This window comes from Rhododendron vialii, chromosome 10a (assembly GCF_030253575.1).
Source record: "Rhododendron vialii isolate Sample 1 chromosome 10a, ASM3025357v1".
Taxonomy (NCBI): domain Eukaryota; kingdom Viridiplantae; phylum Streptophyta; class Magnoliopsida; order Ericales; family Ericaceae; genus Rhododendron; species Rhododendron vialii.
In genome coordinates, this window is record NC_080566.1 from 29,075,149 (window position 1) to 29,097,257 (window position 22,109).

The 22,109-nt window shown below is 36.6% G+C and overlaps 1 protein-coding gene and 1 non-coding gene across 2 annotated transcripts; both read right to left on the reverse strand.

Annotated features, from left to right (window-relative positions):
- Positions 1 to 845: 845 nt before the first annotated feature.
- On the reverse strand, positions 846 to 11,441 carry LOC131303093 (uncharacterized). Its single transcript, XM_058329883.1, has 5 exons — positions 11,313 to 11,441; positions 10,243 to 10,352; positions 9,850 to 9,919; positions 6,602 to 6,697; positions 846 to 1,143 (listed from the first exon to the last, which is right to left on the reverse strand). The coding sequence occupies exons 1-5, from the start codon at positions 11,439 to 11,441 to the stop codon at positions 1,063 to 1,065; spliced, it is 486 nt and encodes a 161-aa protein (XP_058185866.1). The 3' UTR covers positions 846 to 1,062.
- A 10,497-nt stretch (positions 11,442 to 21,938) lies between these two features.
- Positions 21,939 to 22,041, reverse strand: LOC131305752 (U6 spliceosomal RNA). The gene has a single exon (XR_009193314.1). It is a non-coding gene; the product is annotated as a U6 spliceosomal RNA (small nuclear RNA).
- Between the last annotated feature and the right edge of the window lie 68 nt (positions 22,042 to 22,109).

Consider the following 22,109-nt stretch of genomic DNA (forward strand, 5'->3'; position numbering starts at 1 on the left):
TTTGCTGAACCTCGGGGGATATGGTAGTGAAAAAGACAAATTGATCAGAGTATGATTAGCTCTCACTAATGAAGATTGAATGCTCGTGTATACTCAGTAATGGTAACTCGGATTTCGTGCTTTTGCCATTCTTGTTTCGAAATAATTTTCTTGTATGTTTTTCTCATGCAAACAAATCAAAACTGGCCTATCTATCAATCTCTTTTGATCGAAAGAATTATGTAGGTATTTCTATTGTTCATAGACCTTGAAACTGGATCAATGCCCCTTGCTGACAGATCTGTCTTTCGATATCCAAACAACACCAGGGGCATTTTGGCAAGAACACCGAAGAATATCCTAAGTCGTAACTTTCATTTTCCCCCAAATGTGCATGTTTTCTCCAATTGACCAATTTTAAGTTGTCGCATTGGAAACCTAACCCAGTAGTATAGGCCTTGTTTGTCAAAAAAGAAAACAAGAAAAAATTGGAGTATGAATGAATGAAAATGCTTCTTTCTCCTTGACAAAATTTATTGATCACTGGCCTCAATCTTCATTGCAAAAACTATCTTCCAACTGCTTTTGATATCCAAACAATAACTAGGAGCATTTTGGGAAGAATACTGAAGCAGATCCTAAGACGTAACTTCATTTCCCCCAAATGCATCTTTTGCTCAAATTGACCAATATTAAGCTGTTGCATTGAAAACTCTCCAAAAAACCCAGTAGTCTCCTTTACAGAATTTATCTATCACTCGCCTAAATCTAGGTTGCTTAACTTCCGATTATTATTTTTATTTGACGGAACTTCCTATTGCTTGATCACATCAAATTCCCCAACTTCACTTCGGACTCGATTCACATCGCTGCTACAGAGAAAAAGAAAGGATACCTTCTAAAGCTAAAATGCTAAAAATGTATGCAACAATGGTATAGACTTTCACCCTTTCAGAAACACACTAAGCTGAAATTCAGTACTCGAGTTGTGTTACTCGGATCATTCAAAACCAACTAATGGGAAGAGCCTTACATTCGATTCAAACATGATATCATCCAGCCAAATGAACACTGTTGTCTCCATTAAGCTGTCCGCAGAGGTGGAGAAACCAGTATCACCCCATCTCCCCGTACAAAAAGAAAAGGGATTGTCCGCTTGTTTGCCTGAAACATAAACACGATAAGGGCATCCGATTTTTCCAGAGGAAGAAATCGAAAGACAGGAATTCTGATCAGATTTTTCCACAACAGTGTCCAACCACATCTGCATTGCACAATAAGCATTCTTTGTGTGACATCAGTTAGCTTCTAAGGAGGACAAAAACAGACAAGCAACGCAGATAGAATTTCCCTCCAAAATTCAGACATGACAAGGCAGGTTCAGAACAATAACTATCAGTACCTTAAAAATGAAAATAATAGCTGCTTGGCTTTTAACATTACATATCCACTAATATTTTATTGTTGCCAAGCAGGCAAAACAACAATTCGAAGTTTTAGATATTATAGAAGTGCAGACAAAAATGCCTCACACCTAGTTTTGAGGAAAAAAAATTGCTTAACCAGATGGACAACTGAACGCTTAGAATTCTTGAGATTAAGCATACCACTTTATGCTTCTGAGTTTGCTTATGTCATTGGGCCTGAGATTAATTGTGTGGATCCTGATGAGTATGAGGAAGAAATTCCGGAAGCCCTAGGAGAAATGATTGACTTAGAAGAGGAAAGGAAAGCTAAGCCCATGGTAGATGAGATGATTGTTATAAACTTAGGTGATGAAAAAAACCCTAAGCTAGTTCAGATTGGCTCACCCTTGTTGCTCGAAGAGCGCAAAGAATTGGTAGAATTGCTAAAAGATTACAAGGACATATTTGCTTAGTCTTACGAAGATATGTCTTGCAATAGATCCTGAGATAGTTCAACACTACATACCACTTAATCCTGACGCTAAGCCTGTAAAACAGAAGCTCTGTAGGATTAGGCCCGACTGGCTATTGAAAATCAAGGAGGAAATCACAAAGCAGATCAATGCCAGATTCTTGATGGTGACACCCTCAATGGGTGGCCAATATAGTCCAAGTGCCAAAGAAAGATGGGGGCATTAGAGTATGCGTGGACTTTAGAGATTTAAACAAGGCTAGTCCCAAAGACGATTTTCCTCTGCCGCACATTGATATCTTGGTTGACAATGCCACAGGCCATGCCCTGTTGTCCTTCATGGACGGGTTCTCTGGATGGCACCTGAGGATAAAGAGAAGACCACAAAGGGCTGCTACCATATTGCTGCATGACAAGATCCACTAAGAGGTGGAGGTGTATGTGGACGATATGATTGTCAAATCGAAATATCGGGCAGGTCATACTCCCGCACTCAGGAGATTTTTCAAAAGGCTAAGGATGCAAGTGCAAGTGGACATATAGACATAGTAACAACATGATAATCTATTCAAAGAACTAAAACGTGTAGCACTGCGACTAACATTCATGAGGGCGAAACAGTCATTATACATGAAATATCTAAACCCTAGATTATTATGCATAAACGAAAACTATGCTAGCATGCAATATTAAAACAAATTGAAACGCCTAAACTTGCATAAACTAAGGAAGAACATAAAATAACCCTAAGCATGCAACTAAACTAAGCAAGAACTAGCTAGCTAAGTAGTAATTAAATAGCAACTAGAATAAACTAAACAATAAAGAAAATAAAAATGAACGGCATACCTTGACTCCACGAGACCAAGCGGACCGCCCTCAGGAATTGAGCGGAAATGTGAACTAGATTGCCCGTAGGGGAGCAACCTTGATGCAAGATGCATTCGATGGCCTAACGGCGTGGGGAAGAGTCGGAAGACTATGCTCGAATACTAGGAAATCTCAACTAGCACGAACTTTGAATAAGGTGATTCTGAGCTTTTGAATGAATACTCTGAGCCACGGTGTTTCTGAACGCCCTGAAACCTATGGACGTAAGGAGTTTATATAGGCTTGTCCACGAGGAAAAACGACGTAGGTTTTTGATGTGGGACTGCCGAAAACACAAAAAAAATGCCAAAATCAAGGAAAAACAACAAAACGGCGCCGTGGCACCACACGAAGGCCGGCCCGGCCTTGGGGGAGAGCCAGCTCGGTCTTGGCCCATGCTTATGGGCTCTGGGCAGGCCTCCCTTGGTCCAGACCTGGTTCAGGTCCGTTCCAATGTGTTTCGGGTTGATTTTTGGGTAAAAACAGAGACGATTTGGGCTAAAAATAGGACTTCTATGGGCTAAAAATGAATTGTTTAATGGAATAAAAAGACTCAACATTTTCAAAAGAATATTTTAAAATGGAACACAACACTACTTAAAAGAAAGTTTGAAATTTTGATAAAAACATTTTGAAATAAACGACGAAAGGTTATCTTTGAACACCAATGCATCAAGATCACTTCTCTAGGATAATCATTACTGAAAGCAACATTCTCATTACTGGGCTGCCGCTGGGGTGTCTACAGATGCCCCTCTTTGGTAGAACTCATGGAACAACATGTGAACATGAGTGAATGTCAAAGCGAATAGACAACACATTTTAGGTAGGCCGTCATGCTTAGGCCGACTCTGACTCAAAACAAAATAAAACAATAAATCAAGCATGCAAGCGGTCGGGCTCGAGAGAGCTGCCTATGTTTCTCTTTGAGAGAATTAGACCAGCGTAGTTCAATCGTGGCAATTTTTAAAACTTGAAAACATAAAATTCCTTTGTCAATAGTAGTTCATCGGAGGGGATAGATTCCCTTGGCAAAAACAGTTCATCGGAGGAGATAGATTCCTTTGGCAGGGGATGGATCCCTTTGGCGAGGAAATGAAATTCCTTTGGCAATAAAAATCTTAGGAGAGGATAGATCTCTTTGGAAAATAAAAACCTTTGGAGAGGAAAAATGATGACGACGATTTTTTGGACAAACAAAATTTTGGAGAGGATAGATCTCTTTGACAAAATAACTCTTTTTTTGCTTCGCTCTGTATGACTCGTGATTGGTCTTGAGAAGACTTCCGTCACCTCTTCCGGCAAAATAAACCGTAATGTAGCGCATCATGTGAGACTTTTATCGAACTTATAGAAAGAATAGATCACAGCACGCGTCCTTCGCATACTTTGGCAACCGTCTTGAAAATTTTGACAAAGGGAGAGACCTGAATTCCTTTCTTTCTCTTCCCTAGATAACCAATAACTCATGCCCAAAAAGATTCTTCATTGCTCTCATCACATGGTGTGTTGCTCACAAAAATTAACAAGACACCTTGGGCCGTCATGCGCTCAAATCATATCAATCCTTTGACCGGGGGGGGGGGTTGCTCATTTTTTGCACTTCCAACTTTGCTCTCATCCTTCAAAACACATCATTTTTCAACCCTTTCAACTCCTATATTCAAAATGGACTCCAATGAAGATCCATACCATGAATTTGACGTCGGGAACTTAGATCCCAATGATGTTTTCCGCCACAAGTTCAAACAACGTGGAATGTACTACGAAGGAACTTTCGGGGATAGATAGAGGCAAGCTCCAAGCAGATAGATAATGGAAGCCTGAGTTATGTAATTCACGTTTTCGCCGGTAAGATCTTTCTCATTCCTGTAGGCTTCGAACATGCAGGAATAGTGAATCACTGACTTGTGCTCATAGTGTGTCATGAATTTGGGGGACCAAAGAGCTCTTCAATCCAAGCTGGGTAGTTTACCATCTTTGGGCGAAAGAGGAGAGGTCGCCCGCCAATATTTAGCCCGGTAAGCATTGAGAAATCCTTTGGCGTCATGGTCATTTCGCCAAATGGAAAGTGGAATGTGTTGGTGGTGTCCCACCATCGCTCAGCCAGAGCAGTGACAGTGAACAAGCTGCATCAGAAAGCAGGAAATGTTTTCATCAAGCGATCAAAGCCCGCTGCCGTACCCTTCGCCTTAACCGGCCCGGGCAAATCCTTATACCAATCAAAAGCAGCAGAAGCGGAGCCATATCCTTTGAATCTCCTGGTGTGAGACTGCACCACAGAAAGAAAACAACCGAGGAAGCAACACGTAAGTGGGCGAGGTAAGTATGATTTACATTTTGCCAAGTTCATTCTTTTCTTGTTCTAGTGCTTGTTTATGTATGTTGTACATAAATAGTTTTGTCAAAAAGGGAAGGAAAAAAGAGAGGATTTGCAATGCATTTTTTGAGCATTCTAGTTCAAAGTCTTCATTGTCAAATGTTTTGTGTTCACGCATTCATAAGCTTTTCCAAGTAAGAAGCTTGCTTGTTTTCATGTTCGTATGTTGAATTGAGCATTTTAGTATCGTAGCCGAGTCATTCGGATCATTCAAGTCCATGGTTACATGAGTTTAAATAAGCAGTTTTTAAAAAAATTTATACTTGTTTGGCCTGCATTTCCAATGTGTGTCTTGGCATGGAGAACTTGCATAATTTTTGTCGTATATGGCATCATTTTGTTAGAAAAACATCCTAGAAGCATGATAGGGTCATATGGTTTCATTGTATGGAAAGACTGATCACATTCTAGTTCAAACTTTTCGTCGTAGCATTTCGTTGAACATCATATGTGCATGTGTTCATGAGCTTCTTTAAGCATGAGTTGATGATTGTTTTTTGTTCAATTGAGCATGAATGTGTCTAATGTGCATCCTAGAATCATGAGCAAGTCATATAATTATGTCAAATGCAAGCATTGGAGTCATTCTAGTCTAAGTTTCTCATTCGAGCATTTCATCAAACACCTTGTGTGCCCACCTTATCTATGCATGTTTCAATGGAAATTTGCATGAGTTTTGTCTTGTACAAAGCATGATCAAGCCTCTAGGCAATGAAAGTAGCAAGGATTACATGAGCAAAAGAAGGATTACGTACCAATTGAGCATACACATTGGCCGAAAGATGCCTATGGTGATTTTTAGAACATCTCCATCTCCGAAAGTTCCTTTGCAAGACATTCCACGTTGTTTGAACTTGTGGCGGAAAACATCATTGGGATCTAAGTTCCCAACGTCAAATTCATGGTATGGATCTTCGTCGGAATCCATTTTGCAGATAGGAGTTGAAAGGGTTGAAAGGATGTACCCCCCTCCTTCCCAGTTTTTGAATCTGCCCGAAGGGGCACGAGAGCCCTTGCCGGCTCTGGGGGCAGGCCGGGTTGGCCATGGCTCGGGCTCCGGTTCGCCCCGTTTTGCTTTGTGTGGTTCTGATTCTTTTGAATACCATACCGACTAGAGTACCGGTTTTCCTATTGGTATTGTATCGGTACCGGTGAAAGACCGGATACTATTTTGGATTTATCACTATCAGTGTTATTTCCCCATATCAAAAAATTTAGCTTAACACATACATCTACCTATAAAATAAATAAATCTGAAGTAGTCCAGTACCAGTACTAGTTGGTACCTAAGTAGTCCAGTATTGACCGGTACTTGCCGGTACCAACCGGTATTTGAGCTGGAATGAAATTGGAGGTGTAGGAGTACAGTACGAGTTTCAAAACCTTGGTTTCTATATATCAGCTTAGCGAAGTTCACCCCCAAAAAGCTAACATTCAACCATTTCATTTAGTAATAGAAAGAGTGAGTAATAACCGGGTGAAATTACAACTTACTCTAACTATCTCCTCATAGGTCTCATCATCAATCTCCACTGTGGTCACAATTTCTTCAACATCTCCTAGTATCATATTTAAATGCTGGTAGTACGCCTGCAAAACAATATCATCATCACCAAAAGGGAAAATACATCGAGTCCAAAACATAAAGATGCAGTCTCAGAAAACAAAATACTGAAGATATGAAAAATTGAATGCCCTATAGTTATGTCACTTTGCTAATTATAAGAAACTGATCATGGCCTTCATGAAAAGAACGGCTAAAAGAATAAGAAAGAAAGAAAAACGAAAGAACTTTTGAGTCTTAAAAGAGTAGAACACCATTCTTATTGAATATGTTTAGTCGGGTTTGTCTTAACTAGGGACTTTTTTCACCATGGAAAAGATTATTGTTTGCTATTATGCAAGGTACTAGAGGGTCACCACAATTAAGAAACTACAAAAGGACGGGGTGTCTGATAAGCATGGAAAATTGGCACAAATAATCCCGGGATTGAAAGGCCAAGTTCCGCAACTGCATATGCCTTTGAATAAAAAATTTCTCTTTTGCAGCAACTAATTGTCCATTACACAACACTCCAGAGGAACTGGCAAAACATTTTATAATCCTCACACTTCCTATCTCACACGATAATCAAAGAGCCACTACTGGACCACAGATGCTTGAACTAAAGCAATTTATGCTATGCTCACCTAACAAACATCAATACATTAGAGCTTTAGCTTTCCAAATAAATGGATCTTTATAATCTAAGTTGACACTCCTGATGTCCCTAAATAAGTGTCCCCAGGACCCTAGCTAAAAGATGTGCAATTTTTGAATAAAAAATAAATTACTTCCATGCATAATTTTTTCAATTTCTTCGCACCAAATTAAAGAACTCAATTAGATTTTTAATTGAGTGTGAAGATATCGAAAAAATTATGTACGAAAGTACTTCATTTTTTTGTTTGAAAATTGCATGTCTTTTCATAGGGGACACTTATTTAGGACAGAGGGAGTACAACAATTTACCTTGAATGATTGTTGTTTGTAATGTTTAACAGTTATTTCTGTTAACTATCCAAGTAAGATAACCAATAACCCAATACTTGCCCTTTGTGACACATGCTAAATTAGGGGGGGAAACCAACAATTTACCTCAAAAATAGTAAAACTAATAAAATAGAATCATCCTATAAAATGCAAGCACAAAGAATTTGGGTAACACAATGCTGCACATTGGCGCATTAAGGGGCGGCTCGACATAGTGAACAGTGAATACCCTAAAATAAACTCTTTTATTCAGGTAAAGCAAACATATTATACATGTATTTTAGGCTGTAACTATAACTGCCTGGAAATATCTCTTCTTACACCCTTGCCAAGAGCTTAGTCCAACATTTCCTCTTTCTTTTCTCTGTGTTTTCTTTTTGACTATTTAATACTTCTCTATTCAACATTCAGTAGATCATTTAAGTAGAATTTTTGGAACGGTAGACATTTCTTAAAATAGAATGAAACCAATGTATGTTGTATTTTTAAATGTTGTACTTTATATTGTTGTCACAATGTCTCACTTGATTGCAACCAGAGCTTAGCCCAACGCCTAGGCCCCACAAGACCTTGCCGCCTCAGTGCACCTCTCGTCTTTAACAACTAATCTTACAACCCGTAAGTACAGTAGTCCACAATCTAACTTCAGATGCCGACAATGCCTTAAATATGTATATACTTTTGCTTGAACTCTTGATAAAATCAAACCGTTTCATTTCATGATCTTTTGTTCAGCACTAAAATGGTTGGGGCACCTTGTATCCTCTCTTTCACAAGTTTAAACAGCACGTCTGTACAGATAACTAACATGTGCACCAGTTTGAATTTGCCCTTTGTATTAGAAGTTTAACATGCTTTAACCTAAACCCCAAACAATCTACTTTGCAACCACAGCATCAGTCCATTAATAATATATATCAAGTCCAAAATCCAACAACCTCAATCAACTGGAATTAAGTTTGGCAATACTTTTGAAGTGGATGATAGAAACGGACAAGAGAAACAGACAAGTGTGATGTTGATATAATTTGTAAAATTCAAGTTATTGAATGTTTACGTTGAGTTCCTTAAACCAAACCAAACCCTCCCAAACCGAGCTTTTAAGTCTCAATCAATTGGGGTCGGCAACAAAACTTTGTCTTTTCCATTGACCTTTGTTAAGAACATCGTGTTCCTTGATATCCAATAATCCAACAAACCTAAATACTTTCAAACTACTGCCTCTAAAGTCAATTTTGATCTACTCATCCCCTTACTGCTACTGTTTACTACAACTATACGGCTCCTCTTAACTACCGCATCTAGTGATTTTACGATAGACATGTTGAAACCACCTTGATACATTTTCTCTCAGCTTATCTTCTCACGGTGCTACCCTACCATTTCGCGAAGGAGTTTGTTTCTAATTCAATATCACATAGTCTTCCTATACATCCATCTCAACATTCTCATCTTAGCTACACTCATCTCACTTGTATGTTATTCCTTAGTAATCCAACACTTGGTGCCATAGAATATGGCTGGCCTTATAACAGTACACTAAGTCCCTTAAAAAAAATTGGAGGACCATTGGCCCATTGGACACAAAATCAAGCAAGTCTAGCTAAATCAAAGGAAGACAAAGTAGCTACTCTTTGAAATTTCACTTATACCATTGCAAAATATATTAAGAGCATCACCAGCCCTAACTCAAATTTTAGTACATTGTAGTCCGTAAGCTTCATTTGGTATGAAATACTCCAATGGACAAACTCGAATGTATGCACAAATTCGAGGTAAAAGCTTCATTAATAGAATAGTAGTAAAATTGTAAATAGCAAAATAAGTCTTAAAAATTTGAGTTAAAATATAAAGTCTCCCTTGATTTGGTGAAAAATTTGGGTAAAACTCAATTTGGTATTAGTTTGAGTGATTTTAGAAGGGCTTTACTCAGAGAATTTAGTTTTGAGTCAATTAAAAGAGTAAGGCTGGACTCAGCACCAGTGTCAATTTACACCCTAGATTTTTTTTTTTTTTTTTTTGATCCTACCTAAACCCCAGTCATGATTAATAATAAAAGTTCAAAACTAAACCCAATTCCATGAAGGTCTCAAAGGAGCTGCAAGTTAAGAAACCCAGACAAAAACGTTTCAGCACTACCGAGCCAGAACTGCAAAACCAAGTGTGAGAGAGAGAGAGAGAGAGAGAGAGAGAGGGAATTAATTCATACGAGGAGCTTTCCACGGAGTTCACGATCAGATCGAAGCTTGACGTAGATTCTCTCATCGAGACTCTGAACTCTGTTTGGAATAAAGGAATGGAAAAGAAAAGAAAATTAAAATTTTTTCCCTTTAGTTGAAAAAGAAAGAAGAAAATAAAAATTTTAAATTCAATGAATAATAAATTTTTCTTCCGATTTTCCTCTCACTTACATTCCTTTTTCTTTTTCTTTCCTTTTTTTCTTAAGTTCCAAACAGAGCCTGATCTGATGAGATCCAGCGGCTCTTTCACTGCACTATCTTCTTCGCTCCCCATTCTCTCTCTCTCTCTCTCGTACCAACACCTGCTTTTTAGTTTTTACTTGCTGTGTTAACGTCGCTACAAACCTTGTTTAGGAACAGACCTTGTTCTTCTTCTTTTAGAAGGTCGACCGACGACCGTTACGCTATTGGGTTCGCCAGTCCAACCGTGGACCGGGTTCTGCCCCATTCCCCAAAGGTCTTGTTGGGCCCTCTTATGGGCCATTCATGAATTGTTTTCCAGAACCAATGACACAATATTCCACCGCAACACCAATCGCACCTGTCTGCGTGGCACTGCATAATTGGTGTTTGGAAAATAATTTCAAAGAGATTGTTCTTACATTACCAATCATGCAATGCCGTGTAGGCGGATGTTGTTGGTGTTTTAGTAAAGTGTTGTGTCTCTAGCATTATTGATCTATTTATAAATCTCATCAAGAACATCAATTATGTGGCAATTATATTTGGGTATGTTCCACTAACTCAAATAAGGACTTATTTCTCAAATAAGTAGTTATTTTTCTGAATTAAATGTGATGTATTGTGATAGAATGACATGTCTCATAAAACAAAAAATAAGTACTTAAAAAATATGAACCTAAGCGGAACGTGGCCTAATTGCATATCGATAGTCATTATTTTGAAACACATTTATCCTTACAAAAACATAAGTTGGCAAGATATGAGAGAAAAAGCTCTTTACAGCAGTGGTGAATTGTGACCGTTCAAAAGTGTTTTTTTTTCCGAAAAAATTTCAATAACATCTGGACGGTCGCGATGCACCTCCGTAAATAACTAATTTCAATAACATCTAGACGGTCGCGATGCACCTCCGTAAATAACTAATAACGGCTCCGCTATTAAGAAGATTTTCTCCTCAAGATAGATGTGTCGAGTGATTTTAAATGAGTTATTGATATCTATCTGATCGACATAATTTAATAATTTATGACCTGTTTTGTCGGCGAAACTTTCTAGAAAGTGAATAACTCGAGAGCCATCAAAATGGTCGGAAAAGTACCCATGAGGAAATGTCCGGTATCTATCGAAAAGGAAGCGTGATTTGAGTTCCCAAGTATGCAAGGAGACCAACGTTTTTGATTCGGTCAATCACAAAGTCGTTCCGTCCAAAATGTTAGTTCTTTTGTTTGCAGTTTCTACCAGTATTTACCAAGTAAAAAGTCGTTTCGTTCAAAATTTTGGCTCTTCTATTTGCAGTTTCTACCGATAGGTCAAGTGCCGAATTGTAGTACTTGGTGACATTCAAACCAACAAGCAACAAGGAGTAAAGATTTTCCATTTTTAAGAATAATGAGTGGAGATAAATAAATAGAAAAAATTTATTGCAGATCGTGCACAGAAATTTTAAATACCCCAAACGAACAAGCTCAAAATATTCCCTTTCAACAATGGAATCCACCAGGCACCCCACCAACCCATGAATTTGAAAAAGTTTGTGGAAATTTTCCAGCAAATTCAAAGATTTGTTGGCCCAATTTCTCGTAGGAACCGGCTCCTCTCTCATGTATTCCTCTCTCCACTCACTGTCCAGTTTTTATTTTGTGGGCCCATCCTGGGTCCTAAACAATGGACGAAATTGTTCATGTTATAGATCTCTAGATTCTCTACAACTTCAATGTATCCCAGATTCAAACCATCTCTAAATGCCAAAGCTTCTGCAATCCGTGGTGAGGTGAGGCCTTCATATGTTTTAACAAGGATTCCAAGAATTAAACTGAACTCATCACGAGCAATTACTCCAATTCCAACAGTGCTCGTTGCCTCCGATACTACTGCGTCGACATTTATCTTAACCACCTCTGCCTCTGGACGTCTCCAAGTCATTGTATTAGGATTTGATATGTACAACAGAGTAAGAATAGGCTTCGAATTTGCCTCTAGAAATTCAAAAAAATCTGCTCGAGCCTTCCCGCTCACTGCCTACATTGGCCAACTAATACCATTGAATACGTTTCACATTGTTTGATTCAACTTTCATCTCATCTCATTTTTCTCTTTACACGTTTCTCAATAACTTTTTCTCTCTATCTCTCTCCACTCATTACATCAAAAATAACTTTCAAAAATTTGAACCAAACTAAGTCATTTCGGGTTCGCCAAAGCCACCAGCAATACGTAAGGCTGAGGCCTAATGACGAAGAGGGAAGATGGGCTTGTTTAATGCGATCAAGAATACATTGCCACCAATTTGACATGTATAGCTCTAACAACTTGTTTTCTCAACCAAATGTAATTAGCTCAATTGACGATCCTTATGCATTTCTAAATGAGAAGGTAGGAGTCAATCATCAACAAAAGTAACGATTGATTAGCTTCCCCTGCCCTGAATGGAATTAGGATTCTCTCAAGTGATAATCCCTCATGTGACACAAAACGAAATCGATTACGATCCTATTTGATGATCCGAACTGTTCGTTTTGCAAGTCTCAATGTTTTTTAACGAAAGCCACGCACGCTCAACTTTAATTATAGCGAAGGCAGAAAAAACCTATATTCTTATGCTATAAATTAAAAACCCTTATTTGTTGTAGTGGTTCCTTGGACATGGTATCAATTTGAATGAATTATATTGTTACAACAGGAATAGACAGTAAGACAATATGATTGGACCAAGCTTTTATTGATCTCTGATAAATTTGATTTTTGATATGGACATTAAACACATTGAGACCTACTACAGAATGACTTAGATCGTGAAATAAGACCGTGATGATTCTCATTTTGCGTCACATGAGAGATCGTATGCAGAGCCGGCTGATAGCATAGGCGGGAGAAGCATGGGCTTCGGGCCCCCAAAAAATGCTAAAAATGAGGGCTCTAAAATTCTAGGACTCCTATATATATATATATATATATATATATGTGTGTGTGTGTGTGTGTGTGTGTATGTATATATGGCCCAAATTTTGTTTTGCACTAAACCTCCTTTACACAAAATAAGCCCAATTAAAATTGAGGAACCACAAAATAAGCCTCACGACTCAGAAGGGAAGGGAACCGACGACCGTGGATGGAAAATTCTTGAATACAGTATACCTTGAGGCCCCTCTTTCGTAATGGTTTTTTTTTTTTTTATGAAACTTTGTGCAGACCAATTTTTTTATGGAAGATATAGGAAGGCCTCATTCAAGAGATTCGCTTCCGACCTCCAAAACTTATAAGCCGGCCCTGATCATATGAGGGATCATGAGAGGATCTTGACTCCGTTGATGATTCCCTTTCTACGATGGAATCCACCAGCACCCCACCAACCCCATAAATTTGAAAAAGTTTGTGGACATTTTCTGGCAAATTCAAAGATTTGTTAGCCCAAGTTCTCATAGGAACCGGCTCCTCTCATGTATTCCTCTCTTCACTCACTGTCCAGTTTATATTTTGTGGGCCCATCCCGGATCCTAAACAATGGTAAAAATTGTTCATGTTATAGATCTAAATTCTCTACAACTTCAATAAATCCCAGATTCAACCCATCGCTAAATGCCAAAGCCTCTGCAATCCGTGGTGAGGTGAGTCCTTCATATGTTTTAACAAGGATTCCAAGAATTAAACCGAACTCATCATGAGCAATTACTCCAATTCCAACAGTGCTCGTTGCCTCCGATACCGTTGCGTCAACATTTATCTTAACCACCCCTGCCTCTGAACGTCTCCAAGTCATTGTATTAGGATTCGATATGTACAACAGAGTAAGAATAGGCTTCGAATTTGCCTCTAGAAATTCAAAAAAATCTGCTTGAGCCTTCCCGCTCACTGCCTCCGTTGGCCAACTAAGGCCCCGTTCCAGAATACCTTCTTAAAAAATAAGTACTTATTTCACATTTTCAAATTCAAAAATAATATAAATGAAAATTAATTTTTTAATTTTTTTGCACCGTATTAAAGATATCAATGAGATCTATCAAACAAGATTCATAGTGGTAGGAAAATTATTTATGTAAGCACATAATTTTTGAGCTTGAAATTGCCTTCTTAAAAAATAAGTACTTATTTCTAGTTCTGGAACGGGGCCTAATACCATTGAATACAAAGTCATTTCGGGTTTGCCAAAGCCACCAGCAATACGTACGGCTAAGGCCTAATGACGAAGAGGGAAGATGGACTTGTTTAATGCGATCAAGAATACATTGCCACCAATTAGACATGTACCTATAGTCTTGAATCTCCTCCGGTCTTAGGCGAAAGGGCGAATGAATTCACACTTTTAGAACAAAATCACATCGAAACAAGTGAAGCACAGGCTCACTAGCTCACTCTCCTAAATTAACACACTATATAATTCGATCATTGGAGCAATTAAAACACATATTTGTTTGTTAGTTCTTAGCACACACCACTAATACACTAGATACTACACTCATTGGAGATATTCTCTCTCTCTCTGAGAGAGAGAAAGAGAGAGAGAGAGGGATTTCATATCTTCAACGGTGCGTATAATTTTAACAGCCGTAATTTTGATAAACTTCTACTAGTTCCTGTTAGTAGTTGTCGGTCCATTATTTCATTTTGTAATGTTCACAATATGAGTTCTTCCAAGCATATGTAGAACAGACGTGTGCTATTGATTTCGCTATCTCTATTAGTAACTTATTTTCTCAAACAAATGTAATTAGCTCAATTGACCATCCTTATGCATTTCTAAACGAAAGGCTAGGGGTCAATCCTCAACTAAAGTAAGGATTGATTAGTACTTTCCCTCCCCGGCCCTGAATGGAATCAGATCTCTCATGTGATATAATCCCTCATGTGACACAAAACGAAACCGATTACGAGCCTATTTGACGATCTGAACAGTTCATTTTGTAAGTCTCGATGTGTTTAACGTCCATATAAAAATCAAGCTCCTTGGACATATATGGTATCTATTTGAGTGAATCATATTGTCACAAGAGGAATAGACAGCCAGACTCTGACGATTTATTATTTTCCAGACAAATATGATTAGACGACTAAGCTTTTTTTGATCTCCGACAAATTTGACTTTTGGTATGGGCGTTAAACCCATTGAGACCTACTACAAAACAATTTGGATCATGAAATAAGACCGTGATGATTTTCATTTTGCGTCACACGAGGGACCTTATGAGGGATCATGACTCCCCTGAATAAGGGTTGTTCGTTTACTTATTTGTCTTCCTCAATGAAAATACCAATACAGCTTAGCGTGATTGCGATCGTAAATTTGGTTTGATGTAATTCGGATACTCGCATTCTTCTGCCGTACGTTTGTAGTAGTAATAATAGTCAAAATTAAGGAAACTTATTAAATTATTTTCTCCTGATCTCCCTCGATCTCTTGTAATTTGTTAGACGTATCTACTTTTGTTGAGTTAATCCTCAAGCCAAGAAATCATAGACCTTTTCAAACCGACCAAAAACAATCGGATGACTTGTTCCATTAGAATTGCACACCCTCTGATTTTATGGCCGTTGTTTTAAAAAGTTTTCAATCCTTATTTTAATGGCTTTCATCCCACTAGCTTGTTTACAGATACATGGCATATGATGTTACTTCCAACTTGTGCAATCCCCACTTGTAAAGATGTAAACGGCATTTATTTCCCCCACAAAATGTGAAACCGATCTTTCGAAGAAAAGTCTAGATATTGTGAATCACAGAGGAGAGAGAGAGAGAGAGAGAGAGAGAGAGAGAGAGAGAGAGAGAGAGAGAGAGACATGTCAATAAAATTGGCTAATCAGAGAGAGCGAGAGGTGTCAATAAAATTTGCTGGTCAAAATCATTGGTCGGGCCACGTTAATAATTCAACGTAGTGTTAACAGAAAAATCTAAATTATAAAACAGAGTGGCTTCTGTTAAAAATGTCTAGGCATATTAAATGGGAGCAACCTTTGCAACTATTAGATCACTTCCTTTAAAATTTATGATCGTGCGATTAGGAAAAAATAAAAAAAGAATTCTTAATCACTCATTTTTTCTGCCAAATCTCTCTCTCTCTCTCTCTCTCTCTCTCTCTCTCTCTCTGAAATTGGTTCAAATACTTTATGAAAATGAAAAAGTTAATGTGAATTTAGAGCAAATGTGTTTATGCACAAGGATTAATAAGAGAAAATATAAAACTTATGTTGAAAGTGCCTTTAGGCATAGGCAATCCGCTAGTGAGTATAATAAATCTTGTCTAGAATTTAAAATGCAATGGCCTTGTGTTTTTTTAACATTAGGTATGCTTGTACATATGTACAATAATATGCATGACATGGTTAAGTGATACTGTACTATCATTAGAAAATGGACGAGATGTCTTTTTACATTGCGTGATACTAATATAATGCCGTATAAGCATGTTGTGTATGTTATTGTGTTAATGGTCCATAATCGACTTTCTGCGGTTTGAACTAGTAACTGTGAACAACAAAATTATCCGTGGTTTGAATTTATTTATTTTTGCCATTAGCTTAAAGGAAATTGATTTCTATACTCCCCTAATTGATGCTCACATTCTTTTTCTTTTATTTTTATTATCTTTTAGCTGGTAAATTCACAAAACAGTCCCTGCAATTTGTTAAAAGTAAATGTATGCAGGGACTGTTTCGTAAATTCACCTGCTAAAAGACAAAAAAAAAAGTGTTTGCATCAATTAAGAGAGTGTAAAAATCAATTTCCTTCGTTAAACCTAATCTACTCTGTCCTAGGGGACTCGGGGTTTTTAAAAGTTAGGTTAGATTCGTTTTGTATTTGATCATTGGTCGGAGTCTGAATTGCAGTTGTTTTTTTTGATGGGCAAATTGCAGTTGTTCCGTGAAGTAATTTTCTTGTGGAGGTATTCCGTAGGTTAATGCCAAAACGACAAAGCAGAGAATTAGGTTACGTAAACAAATTCGCAACTTTTTACTATTGGATGACACCACTATGCATGATTGAGGTGTTTTTTTACCTTGGAAAACCTTGCCAGTTGCCAAGTTGATGTAATTTGGCTGGATAAAACCTTGATTAATATTTTAAAGAGTAATTATCTAGCAAGTTGATGTAATTGGCTGGATACCATCTTTGATATGATTGTCAAGGGTAGGGGTGAGCATGGACCGAATTGGTCTGATTTTATAGTAATCCAATAACCAAACCATTACTTACGGATTATGAATTTACAAAATCAAACCAATCCATAAAATTCATAAAACCAAACCAATCCTAACCATTCAAAGGCAGTTTGGTTTCGGTTTTGAACCACGGTTCGCTTAAAATTGAAATATCATCACTATAAATTATTTTAAGTACTTTTGCATAGATAACTTGAACTAAAAGTTATATTGAAATTAGTATATTAAAATCATCAAAAGTCACTAACATCAACCAACTAAAAAAGAATAAAATGTATTAAAAAATAAGTTACCGAGAAAATAGAGTAGGAAATCACTTTACTAAGCCCAAACCGTGTATGTTTAGCGTAATGAAATTGTAGAAATAGGAAATTTAGGAAATTAATATTGAAAGTGAGAGAAAAGAATAGGGTGGTGGAATAGAGTATTAGATAAGGAAATTAAGTTTATTAAGTATATCTAAACAAATTATATATATATATATATATATGTATATATATATATCACACAGTTCGGATCGGTTTGGAACCTGAACCATTAACATAAATCCATAAACCAAACCATTTAACATAGTTTCTATTTTTTTTAAACCGAGACCTAACCACATCATTAAAAAACCAAACCAAACTATTCGGTTTGGATTGGTTTGGACTGTATTCACGGTTTCATGGTTATTTTGCTCACCCCTAGTCAAGGGTGTAAGGGACGAGCCCAGATCCTCTGTCCGACTGCCGCTGTCCGACTTCCTTGTCCGACCCTTTCACAGCGTCGTTTTGCATTGAAACAGCAACATATGAGACATGCTATCCAATTAGTTCTAAAGCCCTCTAAGGGCTTTTATTGAAAGCCTTAGAGCCAAAAATTAATTATAACCCTTTAGAATAAAATGATTAAAAAAATAAGATTTTCGCACCGGTTCAAACGGATTGAAAATTGGAGCACTTAATTTTTTAATCATATTCTTTAACATATAAACATTCTTAAAAAATTAAGCGTTCCAATTTTCAATCCATTTGAACCAGCACAAAAATTTTATTTTTCTAATCATTTTATTGTAAAGGTCATTATTAATATTTATTTTTATGGCTATCATAATTAAGTATATGCTCTTTAATTAGTTTTAGGGCTCTCTTAGGTCTTTCAATGAAAGCCCTAGAACCAAAAATTGATTATGGTTATTTAGGATAAAATGATTAGGAAAATAAGATCTTTGCACCAGTTGTAATTGATTAAAAATTGGAGCACTTAATTTATTACTAGTAAGAATGTTTATATGTTAAAAGAATATGATTAAAAAATTAAGTGCTCCAATTTTTAATCCGTTTGAACCTGTGCGAAGATCTTATTTTTTAATCATTTTATTCTAAAGGGTTATAATTAATTTTTGGCTCTAAGGTTTTCAATGAAAGCCCTAAGAGAACTCTAGAACTAATTGGATAGCATGTCTCATATGTTGCTATTTCAATGCAAAACGACGCCGTGGAAGGGTCAGATAACGGCAGTCGGACAGATGATCTGGGCTTGTAAGGGACGGATTTTCGAGTTGGTGTTGTGCAGTAAGGTGCACAACAACGTGTTGCGCACCTCCGAGCTGTCGGATCGTGCATTCGACAGCTCGGATCTCATCTCGACAATCAACGATCGAGAGGCGTTCATTACCGATATGAGATTTGAGCCGTCGAATGCACTATCTAACGGCTCGAAGGTGCACAACACAGTGTTACGCACACAACTGCACAATACCATCCCTCAATTCGTAAGGGACAAGGTATCTTCTTGGAAGAATTTTGGTAGAAGTTGTGAAAATCTAGCTCTTTGTAGAGCTTGGAATATTTTAAAGGAGGACAATGCTATGGTGTCCCCTGCCCAAAAGGGGACACCGGTTATAAACAGTATAACAAATCACAAAATGGCATAACATGTGTTATGCCATTGTGTGGATCAATTTTTAAAATGGCATAACCATTTTTATTATTATTATATTAGGTCATAACACTTTTTCAAAAATGGCATAACATAACCACTCGAAAGCATAACATTTTTAAAAAATGGCATAACATAATAGGCATAACATTAAACTTTTGAGAGGCATAACCGGTGTCCCTTTTGGGTAGGGGACACCATAGCATTTGTTGGTTGTTTTCTCTGGGGTTTGCCCATTGTGATAATTTTTTGTATTCCATGCTTTTTTTTGGTAATAACTAATTTAGTTTATTTGCTTTAAAAAAAGTTGACAAAATGTTTGGAATCAAATATGAATAATCTCTTATTTAACTTTCTAGTTTATTTGACTAAAAAAGGAGATCAGATTGTTTTAACTTTCAATTTCTAGTTTTTTTTAAAGCTTATATGAAGTTATAAAAATACGTTTTTCCTTAAAACACTTAATTCAAGTGTGTTTCTATAAAATGATTAAGGTTTCTAAAGACATTTACTTTATAATAAATTATTCTACAACTTGTTTAACAAATAATAGTCTGAACTTTTTATTTTAGCTTATACATGCTACACTAAATACATCTCCTTAAGTAACTAATCAAAATAGGCATAATCTATCAATATAAATTAGAAGTGCTAACAAACAGAGCCAAAACTTAGTGGGTTGTTAACTTTCACATAATCATTATGTTCCATATTATTATAGAGGACCAAAAAGATAGCCCAGAGCCCTTTGGCTCATCGGCATTAATATTGCATGTAGATGCCATGAGATAGGTAGTCAGGAGGTCAACTTATTTTTCATTGTGCTAAATATGTAATTACTCTAATAATTGACTTTCGTTGATAAGATATAATAAGATTAAAGGACCATGAATATAGAGGGGAAAATTAACATGTATCTTTCACACATTTTATCCCATCACTTCTCTCTAGTCTCTAGTACTAATCCCACTCCACCCAAATGGACCATGAAAAGACATATATACACACGATGCTCCACGAATAATTTCTACCTTTTGTACTCTCTTCAATTATACGATTTAATTGGTATTAGTATCTCTTTAATTATTCTTATATTTTAGATTGATATAATATTGGTCCCAGCATAAATAAAAAAAAAATTAAGATTATGAGAGATTATTCAGTGTTGTGAGCCCTACTCACATAGTGCCTCAAGCCCGTTTTTCTAACAGGGTGAGTTTTTTTTTCATAAAAAGCCCATCTATAGGGAGTTTTAGTTGATTTATATATGAGGACAATCATCTATCCCAGCCCGAGGCAACATGTTGTAGTGTAAATCGCATTGAGTAATTTTTCTAGATCCGGTGGGCAGGGATAGAATCAAGGATGTCGTTTAGTGGGGGCACCTTGTTAATCATAATAGAAAAAATTTATTATTTTAGTTAACCCTAATAAAATTGTACACAATTAAGGCATGGATTACAAAATACAAAAATATTTAACACATACTTTCACTTAAATTACATAAAAATGAGTACAAAATCTCAGACAATTTGTAGACTACGTTTTACATGAACATCGACAAGTTTTAGAATGGTCGATATAGTTTTATTAATGAACATTATTTGAAAATATTGCTCTTAAACGGTTAAAAATAAGTATAATTATGAAAGAATCGATTCAAATAGACAAATAATTCAAAAACCAACAAGTATAAATGCACCATATAACGAAATTAAAACATTAAACTAATTCTATATATACATTTTCAAGATATATGCAAGTAAGTATGTGTAATAGCACAATTAATTTTAAAATTATACTTAATATACAAAAACATAATAAAATTATTTTAGTTTCGAATCGGAACACGTGCCCATGTCCATCCGTCCTGGCCGGTGGGGATAGAAGAAAAAACATGCAAAGGAAAAGGTTGGCTATACGGCTATACCGCTATGTGGGCCGCCATGGAATTTATTTTATTTTAAATGCAAACCACACAAAATGCCAAAAGCCAATTTGTTATCCCCTCATTTGTGCCTATCCAGACCTCTCTGCCGCCTTCCTCGATGACTCAGCCTAAAAATCTTTCATTTCTAAAATTTCAGGTAACTTCACTTTTACTGGAGTAAATAATAGTAGTAAGGAAAAAGAGTTGGTAAAATAATTGAAGGGGTTTACCAAAAAATAATTGAAGGGAAAATGATAAATGGAATACGTCTTACACCCCGGTACTTATGATTGTGTCACTTTGGTAATCTGTATTCTTAAATAAATCAATCTAAACCCTCACTTGAAAGTGGCTTGTCACTGTCCAGCTTTTGTTAGGAAACTGGTGAAAAAAGTGATGGAAATTGGTGGGATGAGTTCGAGTTGTATATCTATGGTGATAGACTGACTATTAATTAAATCCACCGTTCAGCTAAGATTTTTATTTTTTAAATATTTATTTCTTATTTTACTATATAGGTCATTCTCTCACAATACATCATCTTTAATTCGAAAAATAAATACTAATTTGTGTTAGTAGAACACACCCTAAGTCTAAATAATCCATTTATCATATATAGCAAAACTTCTTCTTCTTTTTTTACTTATATAATGTGGCCATTTGTGCCTACTTCATGGTTTGAGGTGGCTTTCCTTGTAGAATCTCCTCTACTACCATATTTTTTGTTGGCCCTTTGTTCGACCTCGTTGTTGGTTTACTTTTCGCAGTAAGTGTTATTGAGTCTCCTAGTACATGTGTTCATGTCTAAATTTTGATAATTTTGATTCATTCATGTATCTCATGATAAAATCTTTCTTTTTTTTGGTAAGCAAAAGATTGAACCAATTCTCAATTTGTGCGTGTCATCCTTGCGCAGAGACCATGTTAATTTTCTCTGTATCGTTCCAATTTAATCGGATGTCCTCGAAGGGACAATGCTATTATGCCATTACATATAGTAAAATCTCATGATAAAATCTTTGTATGGTCTTCAGGCTTTTT